This window comes from Plectropomus leopardus, chromosome 18, assembly GCF_026936395.1.
Source record: "Plectropomus leopardus strain MGB_pleo_1.0 chromosome 18, ASM2693639v1, whole genome shotgun sequence".
NCBI lineage: Eukaryota > Metazoa > Chordata > Actinopteri > Perciformes > Serranidae > Plectropomus > Plectropomus leopardus.
In genome coordinates, this window is record NC_142193.1 from 12,914,058 (window position 1) to 12,936,779 (window position 22,722).

General features: G+C 37.3%; 3 protein-coding genes across 3 annotated transcripts in view; 2 read left to right on the forward strand and 1 right to left on the reverse strand.

The window, feature by feature from the left end:
* The first annotated feature begins 663 nt into the window (after positions 1 to 663).
* retreg3 (reticulophagy regulator family member 3) lies at positions 664 to 9,888 on the forward strand. The gene is made up of 10 exons (XM_042505569.2): positions 664 to 783; positions 1,012 to 1,287; positions 3,456 to 3,562; positions 4,562 to 4,592; positions 4,686 to 4,812; positions 5,105 to 5,189; positions 5,700 to 5,837; positions 6,504 to 6,583; positions 7,258 to 7,390; positions 7,481 to 9,888. The coding sequence occupies exons 2-10, from the start codon at positions 1,040 to 1,042 to the stop codon at positions 8,032 to 8,034; spliced, it is 1,503 nt and encodes a 500-aa protein (XP_042361503.1). The 5' UTR covers positions 664 to 783; positions 1,012 to 1,039; the 3' UTR covers positions 8,035 to 9,888.
* Positions 9,889 to 10,663: 775 nt separating this feature from the next.
* On the forward strand, positions 10,664 to 15,325 carry psmc3ip (PSMC3 interacting protein). The gene is made up of 8 exons (XM_042505664.2): positions 10,664 to 10,821; positions 12,116 to 12,216; positions 12,558 to 12,647; positions 13,169 to 13,280; positions 13,439 to 13,584; positions 13,691 to 13,744; positions 14,519 to 14,578; positions 14,716 to 15,325. The coding sequence occupies exons 1-8, from the start codon at positions 10,803 to 10,805 to the stop codon at positions 14,770 to 14,772; spliced, it is 639 nt and encodes a 212-aa protein (XP_042361598.2). The 5' UTR covers positions 10,664 to 10,802; the 3' UTR covers positions 14,773 to 15,325.
* A 3,683-nt stretch (positions 15,326 to 19,008) lies between these two features.
* mlx (MAX dimerization protein MLX) overlaps positions 19,009 to 22,722 on the reverse strand; it is a 36,927-nt gene continuing 33,213 nt past the window's right edge. The window contains exon 9 of the transcript XR_006106725.2: positions 19,009 to 19,751. The gene's annotated coding sequence lies outside the window, so the exon portion shown is untranslated. The remainder of the gene's footprint in view (positions 19,752 to 22,722) is intronic.

Genomic DNA, 22,722 nt, shown 5'->3' on the forward strand with positions numbered 1-22,722 from the left:
GTGAAAACCAGAAGGAAGGGTCTGGTTTTAGTTGAACGATTTATTTTGGAGGTCTTTGCTGGAAGTATTGTCAGTACACTATAAATTGACAGTGGGAGCCCTCCCTGGTGACATTGCGTAACTACACCATAAAATTGTATGAGCAAGAAGGTGGATAGATAGATAGATAGATAGATAGATAGATAGATAGATAGATAGATAGATAGATAGATAGATAGAAACAATACAGCTGAAGAGGCTGATGGACATTTAAAAAAAATGTATCACCCCATCCTCCAACTGCATATCAAAAGAAATATAATAATAATGATAATTGAAATAGATAGATAGATAGATAGATAGATAGATAGATAGATAGATAGATAAATAGATAGATAGATAGATAGATAGAAAAGAAAACAAAAACAAGTGCAAAATAGAGAAAATAAAATAATGGAAAATGCTTATGAGAACAGAACAGATACAAATAATATAAATACTTTTCAACTTTATTTGGTTTGTACAACGTCAAACAAAACTACGAAGGAAAAACAGAAAATGGATACATGCATATTTTAACCTAAAAGAGGTTGAAATTCATTACGGCATCCTGAGTGTTCGTCAATGCACTTCATCAAAGTAAACAAAAACAAAATATTCCTACTGCACGTGAATGCAGCATGACGCGAGGGGCTCATGCAGATTCTGATTGGGCTGCTGACGTTCTCAGAAAAACAGGTTACGCCATATTGTCAGTTTCCGATGCGAGCGCTAACGTTACATTCCTGCAAAAATGACAAAATAGTAAGTGTCATCTCATTTTAAAACCTTCTAACATTTTCTCTGATAACACGCTTGCTTCGAATACAATGATATGTTTGGTGTTAGACGCTAACACGATGATTCAGCTTCCGTCGCTAGCTGTTAGCTTAGCTTAGCATAGCTGTGCTAGCTGATTTTGTGAGTGGAGCTGCTCTGTGGCGCTGTGGTGCTCCTCATCTACCTGTTCCCACTTATGTCTGTATTTTGCAGGCTGACTTTATCGACAGCAGACGCTAAGATGGCGCACACAGGGGCAATGGAAGACGCACTCGTGGATGATGGCTCTGCCCAGCAGGGGTCTGGTATCTGCCTGCGAAGTCGACCATGCTCCAGCGAGAGAGACGGTCAGGTACGAGCTGTCAAAGCTGCTCTTCAGTCCAGGTTGGGGCCCTACGAGCGCGTCCTGACCTACCTGCAGTCCGTCCTAGTGTGGGAGAGACCCCTACAGTGTGTGCTTCTCTATACTGTAGTCAACGTTGTGTTTTGGTGAGTTTTAGCTCAAACTTTTAGCAAATTAACTGCAAACCCGCTCTGTTTCCTCTGTGTTTCTGTGTTATAGCAACCGACATTCAGACAATGCAAGACTGTCTGGTCGTTGGGTGAGAGCCAGTTTGACCGCAAGCAGCTGGTGCTTTTACACCATGCAAATGTTTCACCTGTCATTTCAAGACATGACAGATGGCTGGCTAGTGGCTCTATTTATAGACACACTCCACAAACACTTCTGCCTTTATTGTTGCTCATAATTGAACTGTTTTCTCAATAATGAAAACGGCTTGTTGATGGGGGCTATCGTCATTAACAATTTCACTATTGCTGCTTGAGTGTGTGAGGCTGTAAATAAGGGTGAATCTGCAATTCACAGGTCACTGTGTTGTCAGTTCACGAGTTATTGGAAATCAGTTTTTAGTGTATGTATTGGTATTTATATTGGCCTACAGAAGGCTATAGATCACAGCCAACTTGTGAGAAAGTTGGAAAAGTATGGGATAAGAGGTATATCTTAGTCATGGTTAAAAGCGAGCTAATTATAATAGAAAGTATTGTTTGCAAAGTGCAAATGAATGACACTGTGTAAGGACTTAGGAAGGTCACTTGTGGAGTACCTCAGGAATCTGTAATTAGGCCAAAACTCTACATACTGTCTGTGCATCAATAATATTTGCAATGTTACTGATTTTAATAAAATGTATCTTTGCAGACAATTCAAATGTACTTTGCTGTGGGGGAAAAAAATGAAAGACATTTTATATGCTACTGAAAGGAAGTTGGACAATATAAAGAAAATTAATCATTTTTGGAAATTGAATTAAAAACCTTTGTTGTTGGAATTGAAAGGCTTTTTGAGACAAATTTTTTAGGGGTTGTGATGGATCATGAATTAACATCGAGAAAATATAATGATTATATTGAAAGAAAAATTTCAAAGTCAATAGGATGCATTTGACTATTAAATTAAAGGTCTTGTATATAATTTGACTATTTCAATATGTTTCTGTTTTACCATGTAAAATTATATTCACTCAGCCCTTCACTAAGAAACTATGTACACAAGAAAATCATATTTAGAAAAGAGAAACCAATAGGAGAAAATGTAGGAGTAGGACAAGATTTGTCTAAATTAGGTGACCTTAATATTGTTTTAGGGCAAGAATTACTGACCTGGGAAACAGAGAGGGGAAGCCAGCCTGGCTTGCGGAGCTCAGGCATTCAGCCTTTATTTGATCAGACCACTGGGCATGTTAGGCCACTCTGTCCTGTTCCCTCTTACTTGTGCTTCAACACACACTCAGTTGCACGGGCTAGTTTCTGCCCAAAGATGTGCACTCATGATCAAATACATGAAGCGACTGATGATGGCAAGTAACATGGAGATGGGAGGCAATATGGGCAACCTTAATTTATGCCTGTAGGTCACTGAGGTCGTCCTGACTTTTACTACTTAAACTTAAAGCACCAAGTGGAAAACAGGTATTGCGTAGTAAATAAACATGCAATTTAAGTGAGTTAAAGCATTTGTACTTGGGTCCATTTTATTGTTTTGTTTGAATTCATAGCACATGGCTACAGATTATTGGGTTCATGTTGTGCTATGGTTTACGCTTACGTTTGCATTTGATGTTTTTAACTGACTGTAGCTACTAATTGCACTGCCACCCCAAATACCAACATACCTCGCTCTGCCAACAAACTCTTTGTTAGGTTAATCTCTAACTGCTGATTGGCAGAATCCTGTAACATTGTTGTTTGTTGTCAACAAATTTGGAGGTCTTGTGATCTGAAAGTTGAGCAGTACTTGGGGACTTCAATTGTTGTGGCTGAAGAAAGTGAAAGTTGACAACACAATGCTCAAAAATGTAAACCACCTAAAACAACACCTGTGCTTTCACAGTCTATCTGAGGCTTGAACATTGTTTAGAAAATATAACATCCTTTTTTATTGTATTGTTATTTTAATAACTAGCGGGTTTAACATACACCAGAGGGTAGGATAACAGCCTCTTTTCTTAGCTCTGATTAAAGGGTCGTAACTCAAGGTTTTTATGGTTTTATGAACCAGAACAAGTTCTTGAATTGTATAACTTTGTTTATCAGTTACTCATGGGGTAACAGGCGTCTGCTCATGTGTTTGCTCTGGTTTTATTCCCCTCCAGGTTCTTCGCCCTGACCTCACTGCGCCTGCTGTTCCTGCTGGCTTCTGGTCTGGCTATAGTTGTCTGTGTTGATACCTGGAAAAATAAGATCTGGCCTGAGATTGGAGGTATAAGTTGCTCTCTATAGGGGCCCTTTATGTCTCTCTAGCAGACTCTGACAGGTTCTGTACTTTTCATTTATATTCCTTCTGTCTTGCATTGACTGTACTTTAGATATCCCCCAGTTTATTGTGATTGCAACAAATATACTTTGTCAGAATAGATATGCCATCAGTCAGCAGCCCTACACTCTGGACTTTGTAAGTGACCTGTATTACATCTGGGACAGATAATCTCCCTAGCCTGTTTTTGGACTTATGTTACATACCAAGTGTGCAAAGAGTAGAAACAAGCAGAGATTACTACGGTTACATGCACATCAATATGACCCCATTATTCCGAGTATGACAATATTCTGAATATTATACAGTCATGTAACCAGCATACTCCGTTAAAATAGTCGGAATCAGGCCAATTTCCAAATTTAGCATCATTTTTTAATTAAGACGTGGGATATGCTGGTATAATGCAGGATTTAGGAGCTTTGTTTTTGCTTGTATGCAGCCAATTTGGAATAAGTGTCTCAGCTGGAGTTTTTACTACAGCTTGGGACACACAGCCTCTCGTCTGTTTATGCATTGTCATGGATACGCTGTACACAAACCAACTTAACATCAGTTATGGGGTTGAGATGCATGCAAAAGGAAATCTCACATTTCTGGTTGGAAGGAGAAACACACCTGCTTTTAAACTTTATGAAAGACTTGGATATCAACAGGTATTTAGATAGCACTGATCTTTTCAAAAAGGTGAAAGAAGGAAAGAGGGAGTCCCACAAGTCTCTCATTTGAACGAAACTGTGAAAAAAATCCTTTTGATGAGAAAATGAGAAGCAGCTCCACCTGTTCTACTTTTCCATATTTTGTTGCAATAAAAGGCATTTTACAGCACAATGATCAGAGTATGCATGGCTGCATTGATTTAAAATAAAGGCAAAAACCAGACTATTCTGTACATTTAAATGTACTCACTGTTCTCGCTCTCTCTCTCTCTCTCTCTCTCCACAGTCAGAAACTTGGATGAATCAGAAAATGAAAGGTTTGTTACTATAGCTTCCAACAAGTGGTCTTTTAAAGATAATGCCAACAACCGTAATAACAAAGGTGTTAATAATATCCTCTTTTTGTCTAGCTGGGGTCTGGTGCAGCCTGACATCCTCAGTGTGCCTGAACTTTGCCACCACATCGCTGAGGCCTGGGTCAGCGGAGCAGTCCTCGCATCCAGTGTGGTGCAATACAAACAACAAAACCCTGGCAAGGTGAGGACCACAGTATGGAAACGCGCCCTTTGAATTGTGTACAAATGTACAATGTTGGTGCAAAAATCCAAATCTCAAGTATTTTAGAAAACGTCCAGGAAAATCTGGCTAATTATTTTTTCACATCTCATTTTTCTCAAACTTGGAACCATAATCCATCCCAAATTATAATTTGGTTTCTTGTTACTAAAAGCAAATCTTATCCAGCCCTATTCAGATTGTAAGCATTGGATACATGCACCATAGTCAGAATGGATTGTAGGTTCTGACTTGTTTTGTTCCTCTGTGGAAGTTCTGCATCCTGACCTGTGGAGTGTTCACCTGCCTCGCTGTTGTTGGACGCTACATTCCTGGAGTGGTGCTCTCCTACTCTGCTGGTGAGTCCTAACTACAGATCCAGGCTCCTGCACAGAACCACGTTAGCAGGGAAACTCAGCCTGACCTGTCCTATTAAAAATACATTGGGGGTGAAACCAGATCTGTGGGGCCCTGGTACCAGGGCCTGTCGTGTGAGGTGATTAAAGCCGGGAGGAGACACACAAGCAAGGAGTGAGTGAGGGAGGGAAGGGAGCCAGGGTGAAAGCTAAGGAGGTCAGACTGAGACCAGGCTAATCTGCTCACCTCCAACCAGTGTTGGCTGGAGCGCCGGGGAGGTAAGAGCTGCCAATGAGCTCTACTCTGACGTCTGACACAATCCACAGCAGCTCTGTGTTAACTCCCTGCTGCTCCCTCGTCCTCACCTTGTCTGCATTTCTGCTGAAGCTAACACAGACTTTTGTCGACTCGACTGAAACGAAAACAGCTTTTGTCTCACAGTGTGTACCAAACAACCCCAACAGAGTTCCCTCCTTCTTTATAATGACTATTATTCTTTTCCTCTCCACCAGTGTGGGCTACTCTTCTGGCTCCTCTGGGGGCCTATCACAGGGTTTTTCAGCATGTATGCGTGAAGCTGGAGCCGGTCCTGCAGCGACTGGACTTCAGTGTTTGTGGATACATGATGTCAAAGCCCATTGATAACCAGTGTAAGTAGTACAGTATTTTACTCTTCTTTTTTTTTGACAATTTTAGATAGTTAAAACTTTCTGCATGCTGATCTGACACTACCAATTAAATTAAGGTAAAGTTAAGGCCACATTTGAACTTTAAACAAATACATGTAACTTTAAGATAACTTTCACCGCTGCCAGTGTTTTTCTTCTAAGGGTCAGTGTTCATACAACACTTCAACACGGTACTTGTTCCTACTGCATAAGACTGCTAATTTTTAACCAGGATCTCTTTAATTTGGGCTGAAATCTCAGATTGTTAATGATTTAGCGCCCTCTGGTGGCACAACCAGATTTGTTAAACCAGTGTTTCTCAAACCAGGCTATGGGTACCCCAAGGGGTACTTGTCCTGTAAAAAATATTGGTCATGCATAATGCACTGTAAAAACAATGTAAAATGTAAATTCACCAAGCCACATTTTAGATCTTTCTGTTTTCAGTGCAGGTGTTGACTGCTGTAAATTGTCAAGTGCCGTGACACAAACAATCCTATTTTTCTTTGTTCATTGTGTATTTCCACCAAAAATGTTTTGTGCTAGTGAAGGGCTACTATTTTTAAAACGTTTAAGAGCCACTGTTTTGAGCTGGTCACATGCTCCGTTTGTTACAAAATGTAAAAATGTTGTCCTTGTTCTCTGCAGTCCTGCGGAGGCCTATCCGTGGTGCAGCCTCAGGGGAAGACAGTGATAGCGAGGAGGAGTTGGCTGCTTTCTGCCCAACGGTAAGTCTATTTGAACTCCAAAGTCTCCTGATATTTTAATTAATCTGTTGATGACTCTGTTGACATTTGTGTTCGTGAACATCTTAGTTTCTGTTCTTTGCTGAAATTCACCAGTAGCCTGTCTCACTGTTCTTTATAATGCGGGACATCAGAAAATTGTTTGCCAAGGTGTTCTTTATATTGTGCTCTCAAATAATAATTGTTACTTAAAGTAACTTAAACATTAATTTAACACATTCATTAAATACCTTTAGCTTTTTATTGCAGCACAGTGTTATTAACAGTGTAACAGTAGCACATCGGAGCAACTTCCTGTCATGGTTAAGAATTTCACATAATGTGCTGTCTCTGTCATGTGCCTGCGTGGTTTTGCCTCTGTGTGTGTGTGTGTGTGTGTGTGGTAAACCATACAGAAGGTATGAGCGCAAAAAGAGAGAGAACAACCACACAAGTCAAACTTTATTTGTAGAGCACATACAAAGCACAAACAAACCACAGTTGACTTAAGTGCTGAACAGGCACAAAACATCAAATCTGATGAGTGCAGAACTTAACGGAGTAGAACAGAAAAGGTTTGCAAACTCTTTACAAAAGAGAGCAAAAGAGTAAATGTCTTTAAACAGACAATACAACTTTGAAAATGTTAAACCTTCACAATCTGCTGTCTCTTCTAGTTTGATGATGCTGTTGTTGCGAAGGAACTTGCATTGACCGACTCTGAGCACTCTGACGCTGAAGTTTCCTACACTGATAATGGAACATTTAACATATCACGTGGCCAGACCCCGCTCACAGAGGGCTCTGAGGGTAAGTATGCAGATGTCAAAGATTTTTTATTCCTTTATTTGTCTCGTTTATTCTCATCCCTCACTGCATCCCTGTCTTAATTTTGGTCAGATCTTGACAGACACAGTGATGCTGAGGAATCTTTTGCTCAAGACCTCCCAGACTTCCCCTCCATAAACCCCGATGCCACTCTGATGGATGATGATGATGACACGAGCATAGGTCTGCCTAGTCTGGGTATGTCTGGGCTGACTAGTCATCGGGCTTCAGTGCTGGATGTAGATTCACATCTGGACTCAGATCAGGAGGATCTGGATGCCGAACTTTCTCTCAGCGGCCTGCCACCTGCTTCTGATTTCTCTGGAGAATTGGCCGGAGTCATTGCCAGCAACATGATCCAGGCAGCGCTGGCCGGGGCGCTGCAACCTCGGCCTCCCGCTTCTCAGCGCAGAGAGGGCCCCCCAAGAGCCGGGGCTCACAGAAGTTACCGAAAGCAGTCCAGTTCAGAGCTGGACACAGACTTGGATGGAGAGGATTTTGAAATGCTGGATCAGTCTGAACTGAGCCAGATGGATCCCCTCGGAGGAGGAGGAGGGGGGGGGAGTAGACGGGGAGAGAGCCAGGGGTCTACCTTCTTGTCCAGCCTGCTGGGTAAACCGCAGTAAAGTGTGCATGTGTGCGTGCGTGTGTGCGTGCATGTGTGAGTGCGTGTGGGTGTAGGTGGGCGCATGTGTCTGTACGCCTGTGTTCAACTTCATGGGCAGTGTTGGTGTTGATGAGCTGTGATTGTGAGAGAGGATTTTTAGGTTCCAGCAGCCCTGCTTCTGATTGGCATCAGTTTATCACTGTGAAGAACTTGTTTCAATCTTTTCAAACTTTTAATTTGAAACCCTGATCATCCAGAAAACCTTTTACTTTGTAGGCTGAGCAATAGGAGGTGCAACAACAAAACATAAAACACATTCAGACATTTAATAAACCAGCATTATAGAACCTCGTTGCAGTCTTGTAAGTATATGCACCCATAAATTACAAGGGTACTTAAGTCAATAACAACAGTGCCCATAAAATCTTTTCTACCTGGAGGTCAAGACATACAGGGCTATTTAACATGGGACCAAATATGACATTCCTGTTGGTTGAGCTGAGCCATGTTACTTTAAAAATAACATTATGGAACAGAATTACATCTTAAATTTTAAAGTTTTCTTTCTTCAGTGAAATAGATGAACAAACTGTTTTTCATCACATTTTATCAAAGAACCAGCAGTTGTTGCTTTCGATAGTCCTCTGCTGTCCTCTGATGTAACATGGCTATGATCTTTTAGGAGATGATATATTTAATGTTACAGGTTTACAGATTTGAATTTACATTTTTTTTTTAAAACATTTGTCAGCAGTTGTGGATTTGGACAGCAATTCTCATTTATTAGCAATAATATATGGATAAAAGTTTCCGTTCTCTGTATGATTTTATTTTATTTTTTAATTTTATGCTGTCTAACATCTTCATACATTTTTTGAGCCTCTTTTCTTGAGAGTGTCACATTACAGTCTTAAGTTCTCTGACCTGGAGGAACACTTGATGTTATGTTTGTTGTTCATCGTATTTCTCGTATTTCTCGAACTCGTGCCCCAGGGGGAGGTCTGTTTCTTTTTTCTGTGTGAGTAAGTTCAGAATATTTTTCCATTTTCCTGCCCTTTAATACAGCTCAGTAACATATTGTGTCCATGTTTAATACCTTGAATGAGCCCTCTGCTATGTGTGTCCAGAAGTGATATTTAAGCAAATTTCTTTGTATCTTCTATCATCCTTGTATTTCATGTAGTTGAGTCATACTGAACTTTTTAAGAGAAAAATCAAATATTCTTCAGTTCATAGATCTTTTACTATTTTAATGGGGAAACAAGTTTACATCAAAATTGGGTAAAGAAAGTTATCCTAATATCCTTTTACAAAAAAAGTGTTAGTATGTAAAGGTTTAAAGTGGCTTTTGTTTGCAGGTCAGCCTGATTTTATTTGATGGACAAACCATGTCAGTATGTCAAAACTTAGCTGTGGAAAAAGCACTTAAAACTTAAATGAGCCACAGTTGAGATTTATTGAAATAAAATATATCAAGAGTCTAAAAATGCTGGGGTTTTAATAGAGGGGGGAAAACTCTTTAACTGTGTTATTTTGAGAGGAAAATCATAGCTGCAATAGATTTAGCACAATAGAAAAACTGCTGGATCCACATTCATTGAGGTGGTATAGAAAAAGTGTGCACTGATAAGAAATTGCTGGGAGTTTTAGGCTGAAAACAGGATTAGTTTTTATTAGTTTTTTTACTTGGTTTGGCCACCTCATTTAACCAGAGTGTTGCTCATTGCTGCTCCATGAAGAGTCAGTTCCTCAGTATGAGTGATCTGTAATCAGTTTGATAATGTAATGTGCATAGTAGTGTATTTTCTTCTCTGTAACTGGTTTTGATATGTTTTGATGTGCAAATCATATTGAATAAAATGTTTGCAAATAAGTCTTTTCAGGCTGTTATTTCATGTGTAAGGAGGTGAAAGATGTTCAGTAATATTAGATGGTGGATGAAGCTCTTTCTAAAGTCTCTGATTTGAGACAAAAATCGACAAATCGACCCATGCATTAAAATGACTCCGAAACCATGGAAAAACATCCTAAAGGAAACGATTCACTATTCAACACACATACATATATGTGATATTATCAGATATGTTTCTGTATTGCCATACAGATGATATTTGTTTGCATTTCATTTCCAACATAATCTCCCACATAACAAAATATATTTGTATTATTTATCAAAATGTTTAGACTTTAGACTGCTTTAGACCATGTAAGTCCAGTGTATGATTTTGTGGCATATTGAGGTGAGGTTGCAGAACTGAAACTTTTCCCATGTGCCAAGTCTACATTAGAACAACATGGATTCCATAGAGGAGGACCTGCTCTGTGTGTAGACAAAAATGGCTCATTCTAAGGTATCAAAAAACACAAATATAAAATGTTAGGAATAATAAATACGATTTCTGCCAACAGAAGCCCTGAACACACTGGACCTTTAAGTGGTTCTGAGATCAGAAAAAAAAGAGAGGTCTCACCCGGCTCTTCTTTCTGAATATCACACACTCAAACAACAGAGCCAATTTATAAATAAAGATTAATTATTACAGGGCAATGAAATACAGTAATAATGCAAGCGCAGTTGATATGCAGATGTATTTTTTTGTTGTTGTTGTTTGTTCATTTGAAGCAAACGTTTTCCACACAACTGTCGTAGAGCAGGGGAGACATTTCTCACAGTGTGAAGCATCTTAATGAATAAACGATCTTTTCCGTGACGTACATCTCGCGCGAAACTCGGTTTGTGAAGCTGAAGCATACATCCATGAGCTGAAGTGAGTGAAGAAATAAGCTATGAGTAAGAAGGATAACGGTAAGAACGAGCTTTATGTCAAGATGTTCTGACTGTCGCAAGTTAACAGTTGTATCTTGAACTCGTGTCGAGCGAACGACGCTTGTTTGATTTCACAGATGACGAAGCTATCAGCTAACGTTAGCCAGGTTACGTAGCCCTACTGCAACGGTTAGCATGATGAGCTAGCTCTCAAAACTATGCGAGTCTTTTAAAAATACAGCATTTTTACAACATGATATGATGATGTGACGATGTCCTAAAGCAGCGTATGAGGGATGTTTTACTATTATCTTCCGTAAAATACACCTTCATCAGTTCACCGGTGTCTCAAGTTTACTAAAAAGGTAAGTAGTAGGTACCAGGTGCTTTTCCTAATGGAAAACCAACGTAGAGGAGAGTAGAGCCGGTACCATGTCCTGGAAAAGAACCATAAGATCTAAAACAAAGACGGCACAAGTTACAACATTAAATATCGGTACAAAAGTAAGGACTAGGGAAGAAGAAACATGATTTAAAAATCACAACATAATTGAGAGGTTTGTGGCCCTTACATTGAAAATTATATGTAGCTGGTGAATCTGAAAATTAACTCTGCCATGTATGGTTTTATGTCTTCTGAGAATTTTACCTCTCATCCACATCACTTTCTAACATATTGAAAAGATGTGTTTGATACTCTTTTTCCTTGGTTGACAATTTGTCTGTTTATTTATGAATCATCTTGTTCTACGTCAGTTAAAATTAATTAACAAAATACTCAACAAAGAAATCTTTAACATATGGCTAACAAAGAAATGCTTAAAATAAGGAAAAATAACTGATGAAATGGTTGAAGTTGAAGTTGTAGATTTTACGCTGATGAGGAGAAGGACATTATGTGTTTTGGTATTGTTTTGTTGTTGGATCGTTCTGGCAGAAGGCGGCAGATTGGCTACCTAAACAGGCAAATCTGTTCACCTTTATATCCTTTCTATATTATTTTGAGATTTCAAGAAATAAGTTGTTGAATATCATTGTAATACTTGTCAATTTTTATTTTCAATAGAAGCCTATTATGAAGAATGAAGAAAAAAGTTTAAATAAAAATAAATGGGAGATTCTCAGATTATCTAACACCTGGAATACACAAATATGATTGTCTAATGTAAGTGATGCATACCCTATATGTATATTTATGTGTTAATATAAAAAGTGGATTAATGCAGTTTAAAAGATAAAAAAGACCATACAAATTTAGCTGTCAGTTCGAGCTTTGTTTGAGGTTTATTTGGAATGATCCCATATGTTCCCATTCTCCTGCTGTCATCTGCAGGCGCGACTGTCATTCTTACGTATCTGAATGAGAAGAACAGACCCTACAGTGCTCAGGATGTGTTTTGCAATTTACAAAAGCAGCATGGATTGGGCAAAACGGTAAGAACAATCAATCATATCAAGCACAAACACAGACACACACATGCACACATGAACATGGATTAAAAAAGTAAGACTTTGTAATGTAGTAGTTATTGATCTAAGTTTGATTATTGATCTAAGTTTTCTGTTAAAACTATCTTCAATAAAATGGTAAGAGGAAGGTAAAAAGTACAGGAGTGTCACTTAAAAGCTCAAAAAAATGTGCTGTCACTTTAGTACAAAGGTAGCATATCATGACATTTTTTGCAGATGATTGAGTGTGTGTGTGTGTGTGTGTGTGTGTGTGTGTGTGTGTGTGTGGCTCTCATTTAATGATTGATTTCATTGTGATTCACCAGGCAGTGGTCAAAGCCATGGAGCTGCTCGCTCTAGAGGGCAAGATAAAGGAGAAAACATATGGCAAGCAAAAGATTTATTTTGCTGATCAGGTTAGTCTGTTCCTTTGAAATATAGTATTATATGCAATGAAAGTAATTTAATTCAGTGTAATTTAATGTAATTTAATTTGATTTGATTTGATTTAACGTCTTGCCCAATCAACCAGATGGGAAATGAATAATAAATCTACCTTGTACCTTGTACCTAAACTGCTTTTTAGAATAGAGATGCATGATAATATTGGCATGTCATTGGTATCGGCAGACATTGGTTGAAATATTTTTCTTATCTTACACAATGAATAAAAATTACATACACTGAAAGTGTATTTCATTTCTCCATCTGCTGGTGGGCCATCATGATAGGAGTATGCATAATATGATGTTAAATCCACTACAGAAGAGACTTGATGATAATTAAAGTTAGACTGGGAAGATAAGTGGATATATCAATATTGGTATCGCCCATCGGCCAAATGAGTTGTTATATATCAAATATCGGGTAAAAAAAAAAATCCAATATTGTGCATCCCTATTTTGAAATAATCCTCTACTTCTCACCTTCTTTGCAGTCCCAGTTCAAAGATGTGAACGATGCAGACCTGAAGGCGATGGACTCTCAGATCTCTCAGCTCAGCGCAGAAGTGCAGTCCCTCACCCAGAGTTGCAGACAGCTTGATGCAGGTGTAGTAAACTTATCTTTACATGAGCATTTTGCACAGTTTTAGGCCTGAGTAAGCAGGTTGCGTGCGACTTCTCCTCCAGCTTAAAGGACATGTTTTTGTTGTATTGCATTATGACGGGGGACGTTGTGTTCATTTGTGTGAAATCTCTACTTACAGAGCTGAAGGAGCTCAGCAGCTCCCTGACAACAGAGGAAATGATGTCAGAAATCAAAGAGCTGAAAGCGGAGTGTTCAGGGTACAGGGCGCGCGTGGAAAAGATAAAGTCGGCCACAAATCACGTCACACCAGAAGAAAAAGAGAAGGTTGAGGATGCAATCATGTTTTCTAATTAGCAGAACATCTTAGACACCGAGTGAATAGTGCTGTTTTTTTTCTGGCTGTTAATCATCATAATGTTTTGATTTACAGGTTTACAAAGAGCAGAATGTTTACGTCAAAGAGTGGAAAAAAAGGAAGAGACTGGTAATATATTTGCATATAAATATATTTTGATTGCATACTATACGATGACTTTCTTATGACATACTCAAACATTTTTATGACGTACTATACTCTGGCTTTTTATGACATTTTTTATGGCATACTATACTATGGCTTTTTTTAAATTACATTTTTGTGACATACTCGACTAAGTCTTTTTAATAATTTTTTTATAGCATACGAAACGATAACTTTTCAATTTTTTTTTAATGACAAAGAAAACCATAACTTCTTTATTTAATGTTTTTTTGTGACATACACTACTATGATTTTTTTATGGCTCACTTTATTATAACTTTTAAACAAATATTTTGTGGCATATGATACTAGGACTTTTTTAATAACTTTTTTGGGACATGCTATACTATGACTTTTAAAATGAATTTTATGACATACAATACTATGCCTTTTTAAAGCAAAATTTTTGTAACATACGGGACTATGACTTAAATATTTTTTTATGGTTAAATATACTGCCTTTAAAAATGTATTTTTTATGACATACTGTGCTATGCCTATTGTAAAGGCAAGCTATACTTTTTTATGTTTTTTTTTCAAATGACATACTATACTATAGTATATAGTATACTACTATACTATATATACGACTTTTTTAATGACATTTTTTGTGACAAACAATACCATTTTTGTAAGTATTTATGACATGCTATACTATGACGTTTTCATTACATTTTAAAACATGCAATACAATGACATTTTTAATAAAATTTTGTTATGATTTTGTTTTTTTATTAGGCTTCAGACATGATCAATGCAATCCTGGAGGGGTATCCAAAGAGCAAAAAGCATTTCTTGGTAAGTGAAACATGTTCATGAAATCCACTTTCTAGTAATTAATTTAATGCCACCTTTGTGTGTTTCACCTCTGTGCTAGTTTTTTTTTTTTATGTTCCCACTACTAATGACTAATATCAATGGTGTTTTCCTCACAGGAAGAAGTTGGAGTGGAGACTGATGAGGACTGTAAGGTGGTTGTTCCAAGTACTTGAAAGAATAGGAAATGCTCGTTCATCCACTTCATTAATATAAGCCAGTGCAGTGCCTAGCAAAGAAATTAGATTATTCATCAGAGCGGTCTGAGCCACAGCACATTTGTTATTTAAATCTTTTCTCTTGAACAAAGAGTACATCCTTAATGAAAGTTTCACTATAATTAAAAGTATATTTATACAAAAATAACTGTCATTACAAGACACTAGGACTTTGTGGCATCATTGGACAACAGCCCTGACAGAGGCTTGTGGCCGGATTTCTTCCCCTTTTTAAAGCAATATAACTAATCCTGAGCCTTTGATTAATATGTCAACAATTTAGTCATTATAGCTTTGAGAGCTGGGTTCTTTGTTCATATATCCTCAAGTTCATATTGCTGACATGTTGTTTTAAAAAAAAAACTGTGGATAAAAGAACCACAATGTACAATGTATCACCTTCAGGTATTATGGGGGGTTGTCTTGTTTTATACCTCCCCTTTGTTAATTATCTTTTGTACTGCTTCTTCACTCAGTATTGCTTTCAAATTATTAAATGTTCATGAATCACTTTTGATGCTTTCTTCAACATATTAATGTCTTCCTCGACTGTCTTAAAATAATTAAGATATTTTCAAGGGTTAATTAGCTGCAGAGATCGGATTTGTCCATTTCTGCTGCACATCATTTCCATTTCACTTGGTGTGTAGCAAAAAGGAAATTCATTCAATATGTCATTACCTAGGTTGACAGCACTCTTTGGATAGTGATATACAGTAGATGGCTATTTAAAACACGGTACTCAAAAATGAACATCTCCCTTTTATCAAAGCCACAACAATAAAGTAAACTAAAATATACATGCCATGTGTATGATGGATTTTATTTATTGAGATCCTGGAAACTGTGAAAGCCAACACAACAACATTTTTATGTCTAAAAATCTAAGAATGGAAAAAAATTAATTTAGTACAACAGCTGTAAGTCTCGTCTTGTTGGTAATTTTACCATCTACAAAAAAGTCATAGTATAGTATTTAATCCAAAATAGCAGAGAAAAGTCATTGTATAGTATGTAATTCAAAATAGAAATAAAAAGTCATAGGATAGTATGTTGTCTAAAACTGTCAAAAAAGAACAGTATAGTATCTCACCCAAAATAGCATTTATAAGTCATAATATAGTATGTTGTTCACAATGGCAATAAAAGTCATGGAACAGTATGTCATCCAAAATAGCATAAAGGAGTGATAGTGCATAATGTCGTACAAAGGAGCATTAAAATTCATAGAATAGCATGTTGTCCAAAAAATCATTAAAAGGGCGTAGTACACTAGCGTTACATTAAGTGATAGCATTGTAACCCCGGTCCAATTCACAAAGTGTCACTGTGTGCCTTTTACCTGTCTGATCTCGTGCGAAAAATATCGCGAGGCTAGGGTGACCAATCAGAGCAACCACAGGGCTTTAACCGATTTAAGTAAAATACATCCATGGCTTTAAGCAGCACTAGCAACAGCAGACTTCCCTATAATACATGGATTGATGCAGCCTGCCAGCTTGGCAATAGAAGAAGAGGAAGACGATTAATTTGATGACGGGCTGGCTTTCTGAGGGTGGACGTGAGAGCACAGTGGTCCTGCTATGGGTAAATAATATTAGACTGTTTACTAACGTTATTCACATTCAATGCTTTCAAACATGCAATGCATAGGCTGTCTCTTGTTACAGATCTCATATGTCCCTGGACGTGGTGCCACTGCACAGAGAGAGTGAGAGAAAACAGAATCCTGAAATTGGTGAGTTGTGATAGTGCTATCGTTGTTAGCATGTTGCTATTGTCGATTTAGCCCTGGCGGTGGTCTGAGTACCGCGGCAAACAAATGCAGTGAACAACTTTGACTCTAGAATACAGCTGAGTGCTACCACAGCGTTTAATTATCTAATTATCTTATTTAATTATTATTATTATTATTTGCAGAGATGGAAAGTGCCTACATCCACAGACTACTTTTTGTTAGTTTGAGTTTCAATCAGACTTTTGATGGAATTATTTAGAAACACCAGGGAGCATCGCTCCATGTCTGATCCAACTGCTCACCCTGAGCTCTCATTATTATTACCAGCGGCACATGTAATGTTTTTGGGACCTGGAGCCACAGGCACATTACCTTATTTTCACCCTTTGTCTAACCAAGAATGTTGGCAAGCTGTTGGCAGCTAAAGGAGAAGTAGGCCTACTCAAAAGTTGTTGTTTTTTCCTGAATAAAATGATTAATAGCACAGACGTTTCACAGTAGATTCACAGAAGTTGAAGTCAGAGTCCTGCAGTCAGGAGAGGTCGGCCTATTATCAGCACATGCTTAAATTTACCTGAAGTTTGTTTAAGATGGAGCTTTTAATTTCTATATAATGCTGGAAAGTTTAATGAATAATAATAAATCATATGTTTATTACAAATAACATTGACGTTATGCTGATCCGTAACGCAATGTTTTGCTATAAAACGTGTATCTATACTGTATATATTTCAGTCATGTTGATTGTTTAAATAAATGTTCTGTGACAGTATGATATTTTACATTTTGTTTGTTGATTATTGTTTGGAAGTAGCACAGCTATGAGTTATTGGGGAGTCTTTTGTTATTGGAAACGGAGGCATGTATATTAAAGCTGACCTCATCTGTTTCTAACAGGCCTGTTTTCTTTTTGCACACAGAAACCGTGAAGGCGAGCTGCAGGAAACCGAAGAACCATCGATGAACCGAACCAGCCGCTTCCGCCTTTGTGGTAGGATGTGCCCTAACTGAGGGTTTGCGCCCCTCACTCTGCACTGAACTCTGTTCAATCCCCCACCTACACAATCACACATATATACACACACACACACACACAAGAACACGCACACTTTCCTTAGCCCAACCTCTTTCCCCTCTTTTTTTTGTTGTTGGATTGACTGACTTCTTTATTTTTGGACTTTGTACCCTGGATGTGGACGGCTGATTTCTGGTGCTGGAAGGGAGTTGAACTGAAGGGTTGTGATGTGGATTTTCGTAATGTAACTAATTAACGTGATATACAGTGTATGTGGAGGGAGCATAAGTTAATTTAATCACTGGTGTAAAAGTAATTGTTCTTGTAGACTGGTTTAAAGACATGGCCATACTTTTCATATGTTGAGCTCAATTGCTTTTGTTTTGTGTTTTTGTTGTTTCTGTTGTTGTTGTTTAATACATGGTACCTTTTCATCACACTTTCTGTGTACAGGGTTTTCATTTAATTCTGCCTTCAGTCTACAAGTTCCTCCTGTTAAGTCCTTAGAGTTAGAGTTATTCCACTCTACTTGTCCTGTAACTGTTAGCGCGTTGACCTTGCTACAATTCTATATCGTCCAAAACGGCATAAAAAAGTCATAGTATGATATATTGTCCAAAAACTCATCAAAAAGTCAAATAGAAAAAGGAAGTCATAATATAGTATGTCATCAGAAAAAGAACAAAAAAGTCATAGTATTGTAGGTTGTCAAATAACGCATAATAAGGAATAGCATAGTTTGTTGTGAGGAATACAACAAAAACATGATAGCATAGCATGTTATCTTACATAGCATAAAAAACCCTATATAGTATGTCATTCAGTAAACTCTGTATAGTATGTCATTCAAAACAGCATAAAAAAGTAATGGAAAGTAAAAAAAAAAAGTATGGCATCCAAAATAACATAGTACACAGTTCATCCTAAATAGCATGAAAAAGTCATATCATCCACATCAACATGAAAAAGTCGAAATATGTTGTCAAAAAAATGTATTAAAAAAATCAAAGTATAACATGATGTCCAAAGCTTAAAAAATCACAGCATTGTCTGTCATCAAAAAGGTTGTTATTTCAAATGAAACAACAAAAAAAAAACACAATATAGTATGTTGTCCAGAATACCACAAAGGAGTCATAGTATAGTATATCATACAAAATAGCATCAAAAACACAAAGTATAGTATGTTGTCCAAAATAGCATTAAAAAGTCATTACACAGTCATACTATAGTTTGTCCTCCAAAACAGCACAAAACAGTCATACTATAGTATGCCATCCAATACAGCATAACTAAGTCATACTATAGTATGTTGTCCAAAATAGCATAAAATAGTCATAGTATAGTATGTAATCCAAAAACCATAAAACAAAGTCATACCATAGAATTAGAATCAGTATCAAGTTTTATTGCCAAGTACGTTTACATATACAAGGGATATGACTTGGTGTTCGAATGCAAAACAGTTAACATAGAGGAAGAATAAAAATATTGAATTAAAATAGTGTAAGACATAAGATAAAAATATTGAAGCAATTTAAAAATATAAAATGAAAAAAAAAAGATTATAAAGAACAAAAAATCTATGTGCAAAAGGTACAATGAAGGATTGTACAGTTGTGCAGAAGTTACAGTGACTTACAGTGACTTACAGTGCACTTATGTACAGTCTAAAATAAATAAATTAACCTGTAGTGTAATGTAAGGCATAAAAACTGATTTGGCCAAACACTGATATGATGTCTGGGGCTGAATTAGAGCCTGTATCATGTGGGTGGTGGGGCAGGGGGAGGAGGAAGGGCCCGAGTATTGTTCATGATGGTGACAGCAGTGAGGGAGGGGAGGGTCTCGAATAGTCCGTGTCCAGGGTGAGAAGGGTCAGCCACAGTTTTAACTGCACGCCTAAAGGCCCTGGAGCTGTACAGGTTTTGGTCCTGATGGACTACAGCCTCTTGCCAGGGGAGGGTCTTGAAAAGTCTGCCCAGGGTGAGAGGGGTCTGCCACAATTTTGCCTGGATACCTTGGGCCCCTGGAGGTGTACAGGTCATAGTGAGATGGCAGGTGGCAGCTGGTCACCCTCTCTGCAGCGCTGATGATACGCTGCAGCCTGTTCGTGTCCCTCGTAGTGGCTGCAGCATACCAGACTGTGATGGAGTAGGTGACGATGGACTAGAGTTGCAAAACCTGACATCAACACACAAAAAAGACATAATTAAGCATGCTGAAAAAATTGCTGAAAAAGACATAGTATATTATGTCAAAAAATCTTTTTCAGTCTTCTTTTTCAACACTGTATATTACAACATGCCTTTACACACTATATTAAGTGCTTTTCAGCTTTTTTTGGACATGTCAAATTTTGACATTTTCGCCATACTATAGCCTTGCTTTTGTTGTCATTTTCTCAACATACTACTTTATGGGTTTTTGGGCCATTTGGAGGTGTTTTTTCAGCACTGTACACTATAACATGCCTCTATATGTTACACTAAGTAGTTTTCAGCTGTTTTTTGGACATGTCAAATTTTGACATTTTTGCCTTTCTTTTTTGGTCATTTTTTCAACATACTATTTCAGGAATTATGGAGCTGTTTTTGGATGTTTTTTCAACACTGTACACTATAACATGCCTCTACATGCTATACTAAGTGGTTTTCAGCTGTTTTTTGGACATGTCAAATTTTGACTTTTTTGCCATACTATAGCCTTGCTTCTTTGGTCAATTTTTCAAGATGCTTTTTTATGGGTTTTGGGCCTGTTTTTGGATGGTTTTTCAACACTGCATGCTATGACATGCCTCTGTGTGCTATACTAAGTGGTTTTCAGCTGTTTTTTGGACATGTCAAATTTTGACAATTTCGCCATACTATAGCCTTGCTTCTTTGGTCAATTTTTCAAGATGCTTTTTTCTGTGTTTTTGGGCTGTTTTTGTATGTTCTTTCAGCACTGTACACTATTACATGCCTCTACATGCTATACTAAGTGGTTTTCAGCTGTTTTTTGGACATGTCAAATTTTGACTTTTTCGCCATACTATAGCCTTGCTTCTTTGGTCAATTTTTCAAGATGCTTTTTTATAGGATTTGGGGCTGTTTTTGGATGGTTTTTCAACACTGCATACTATGACATGCCTATATATTCTATACTAAGTGGTTTTCAGCTGTTTTTTGGACATGTCAAATTTTGACAATTTCGCCATACTATAGCCTTGCTTCTTTGGTCAATTTTTCAAGATGCTTTTTTATGGGTTTTTGGGCTGTTTTTGGATGTTTTTTCAGCACTGTACACTATAACATGCCTCTACATGCTATACTAAGTGGTTTTCAGGTGTTTTTTGGACATGTCAAATTTTGACAATTTCGCCATACTATAGCCTTGCTTCTTTGGTCAATTTTTCGTTTTTGGATCGTTTTTGGATGTTTTTTTCAACACTGTATATTGTAACATGCCTCTACATGCTATACGAAGTGGTTTTCAGCTGTTTTTTGGACATGTCAAATTTTGACTTTTTTGCCATACTATAGCCTTGCTTCTTTGGTCAATTTTTCATGATGCTATTTTATGGGTTTTGGGGCTGTTATTGGATGTTTTTTCAACACTGCATACTATAACATGCCTATATATGCTATACTAAGTTGGTTTCAGCTGTTTTTTAGACATGTCAAATTTTGGCTTTTTTACCATACTATAGCCTTGCTTCTTTGGTCAATTTTTCAAGATGCTATTTTATGGGTTTTGGGCTATTTTTGGATGTTTTTTCAACACTGTCTATTGTAACATGCCTCTACATGCTATACTAAGTGGTTTTCAGCTGTTTTTTGGACATGTCAAATTTTGAAAATTTCGCCATACTATAGCCTTGCTTCTTTGGTCAATTTTTCAAGATGCTTTTTTATGGGTTTTGGGGCTGTTTTTGGATGTTTTTTCAACATTGCATACTATGACATGCCTCTGTGTGCTATACTAAGTGGTTTTCAGCTGTTTTTTGGACATGTCAAATTTTGACTTTTTTTCCATACTATAGCCTTGCTTCTTTGGTCAATTTTTCAAAATGCTATTTTATGGGATTTGGGGCTGTTTTTGGATGTTTTTTCAACACTGCATACTAAAACATGCCTATATATGCTATACTAAGTTGGTTTCAGCTGTTTTTTAGACATGTCAAATTTTGACTTTTTTACCATACTATAGCCTTGCTTCTTTGGTCAATTTTTCATGATGCTATTTTATGGGTTTTTGGGCTGTTTTTGGATGTTTTTTCAACACTGCATACTATAACATTCTTATATATGCTATACTAAGTGGTTTTCAGCTGTTTTTTGGACATGTCAAATGTTGACTTTTTTTCTTTACTATAGCCTTGCTTCTTTGGTCAATTTTTCAAGATGCTTTTTTATGGGTTTTTGGGCCGTTTTTGGATGGTTTTTCAACACTGTGTATTGTAAGATGCCTCTACGTGCTATACTAAGTGGTTTTCAGCTGTTTTTTGGACATGTCAAATTTTGACAATTTCGCCGTACTATAGCCTTGCTTCTTTGGTCAATTTTTCAAGATACCATTTTATGGGATTTGGGGCTGTTTTTGGATGTTTTTTCAACACTGCATACTATAACATGCCTATATATGCTATACTAAGTGTTTTCAGCTGTTTTTTAGACATGTCAAATTTTGACAATTTCGCCATACTATAGCCTTGCTTCTTTGGTCAATTTTTCAAGATGTTTTTTTATGGGTTTTTGGGCCGTTTTTGGATCTTTTTTTCAACACTGTATATTGTAAGATGCCTCTACATGCTATACTAAGTGGTTTTCAGCTGTTTTTTGGACATGTCAAATTTTGACTTTTTTTCTTTACTATAGCCTTGCTTCTTTGGTCAATTTTTCAAGATGCTTTTTTATGGGTTTTGGGGCTGTTTTTGGATGTTTTTTCAACACTGCATACTATAACATGCCTATATATGCTATACTAAGTGTTTTCAGCTGTTTTTTGGACATGTCAAATTTTGACAATTTCGCCATACTATAGCCTTGCTTCTTTGGTCAATTTTTCAAAATGCTATTTTATGGGATTTGGGGCTGTTTTGAATGGTTTTCCAACACTGCATACTATGACATGCCTCTGTGTGCTATAATAAGTGGTTTTCAGCTGTTTTTTG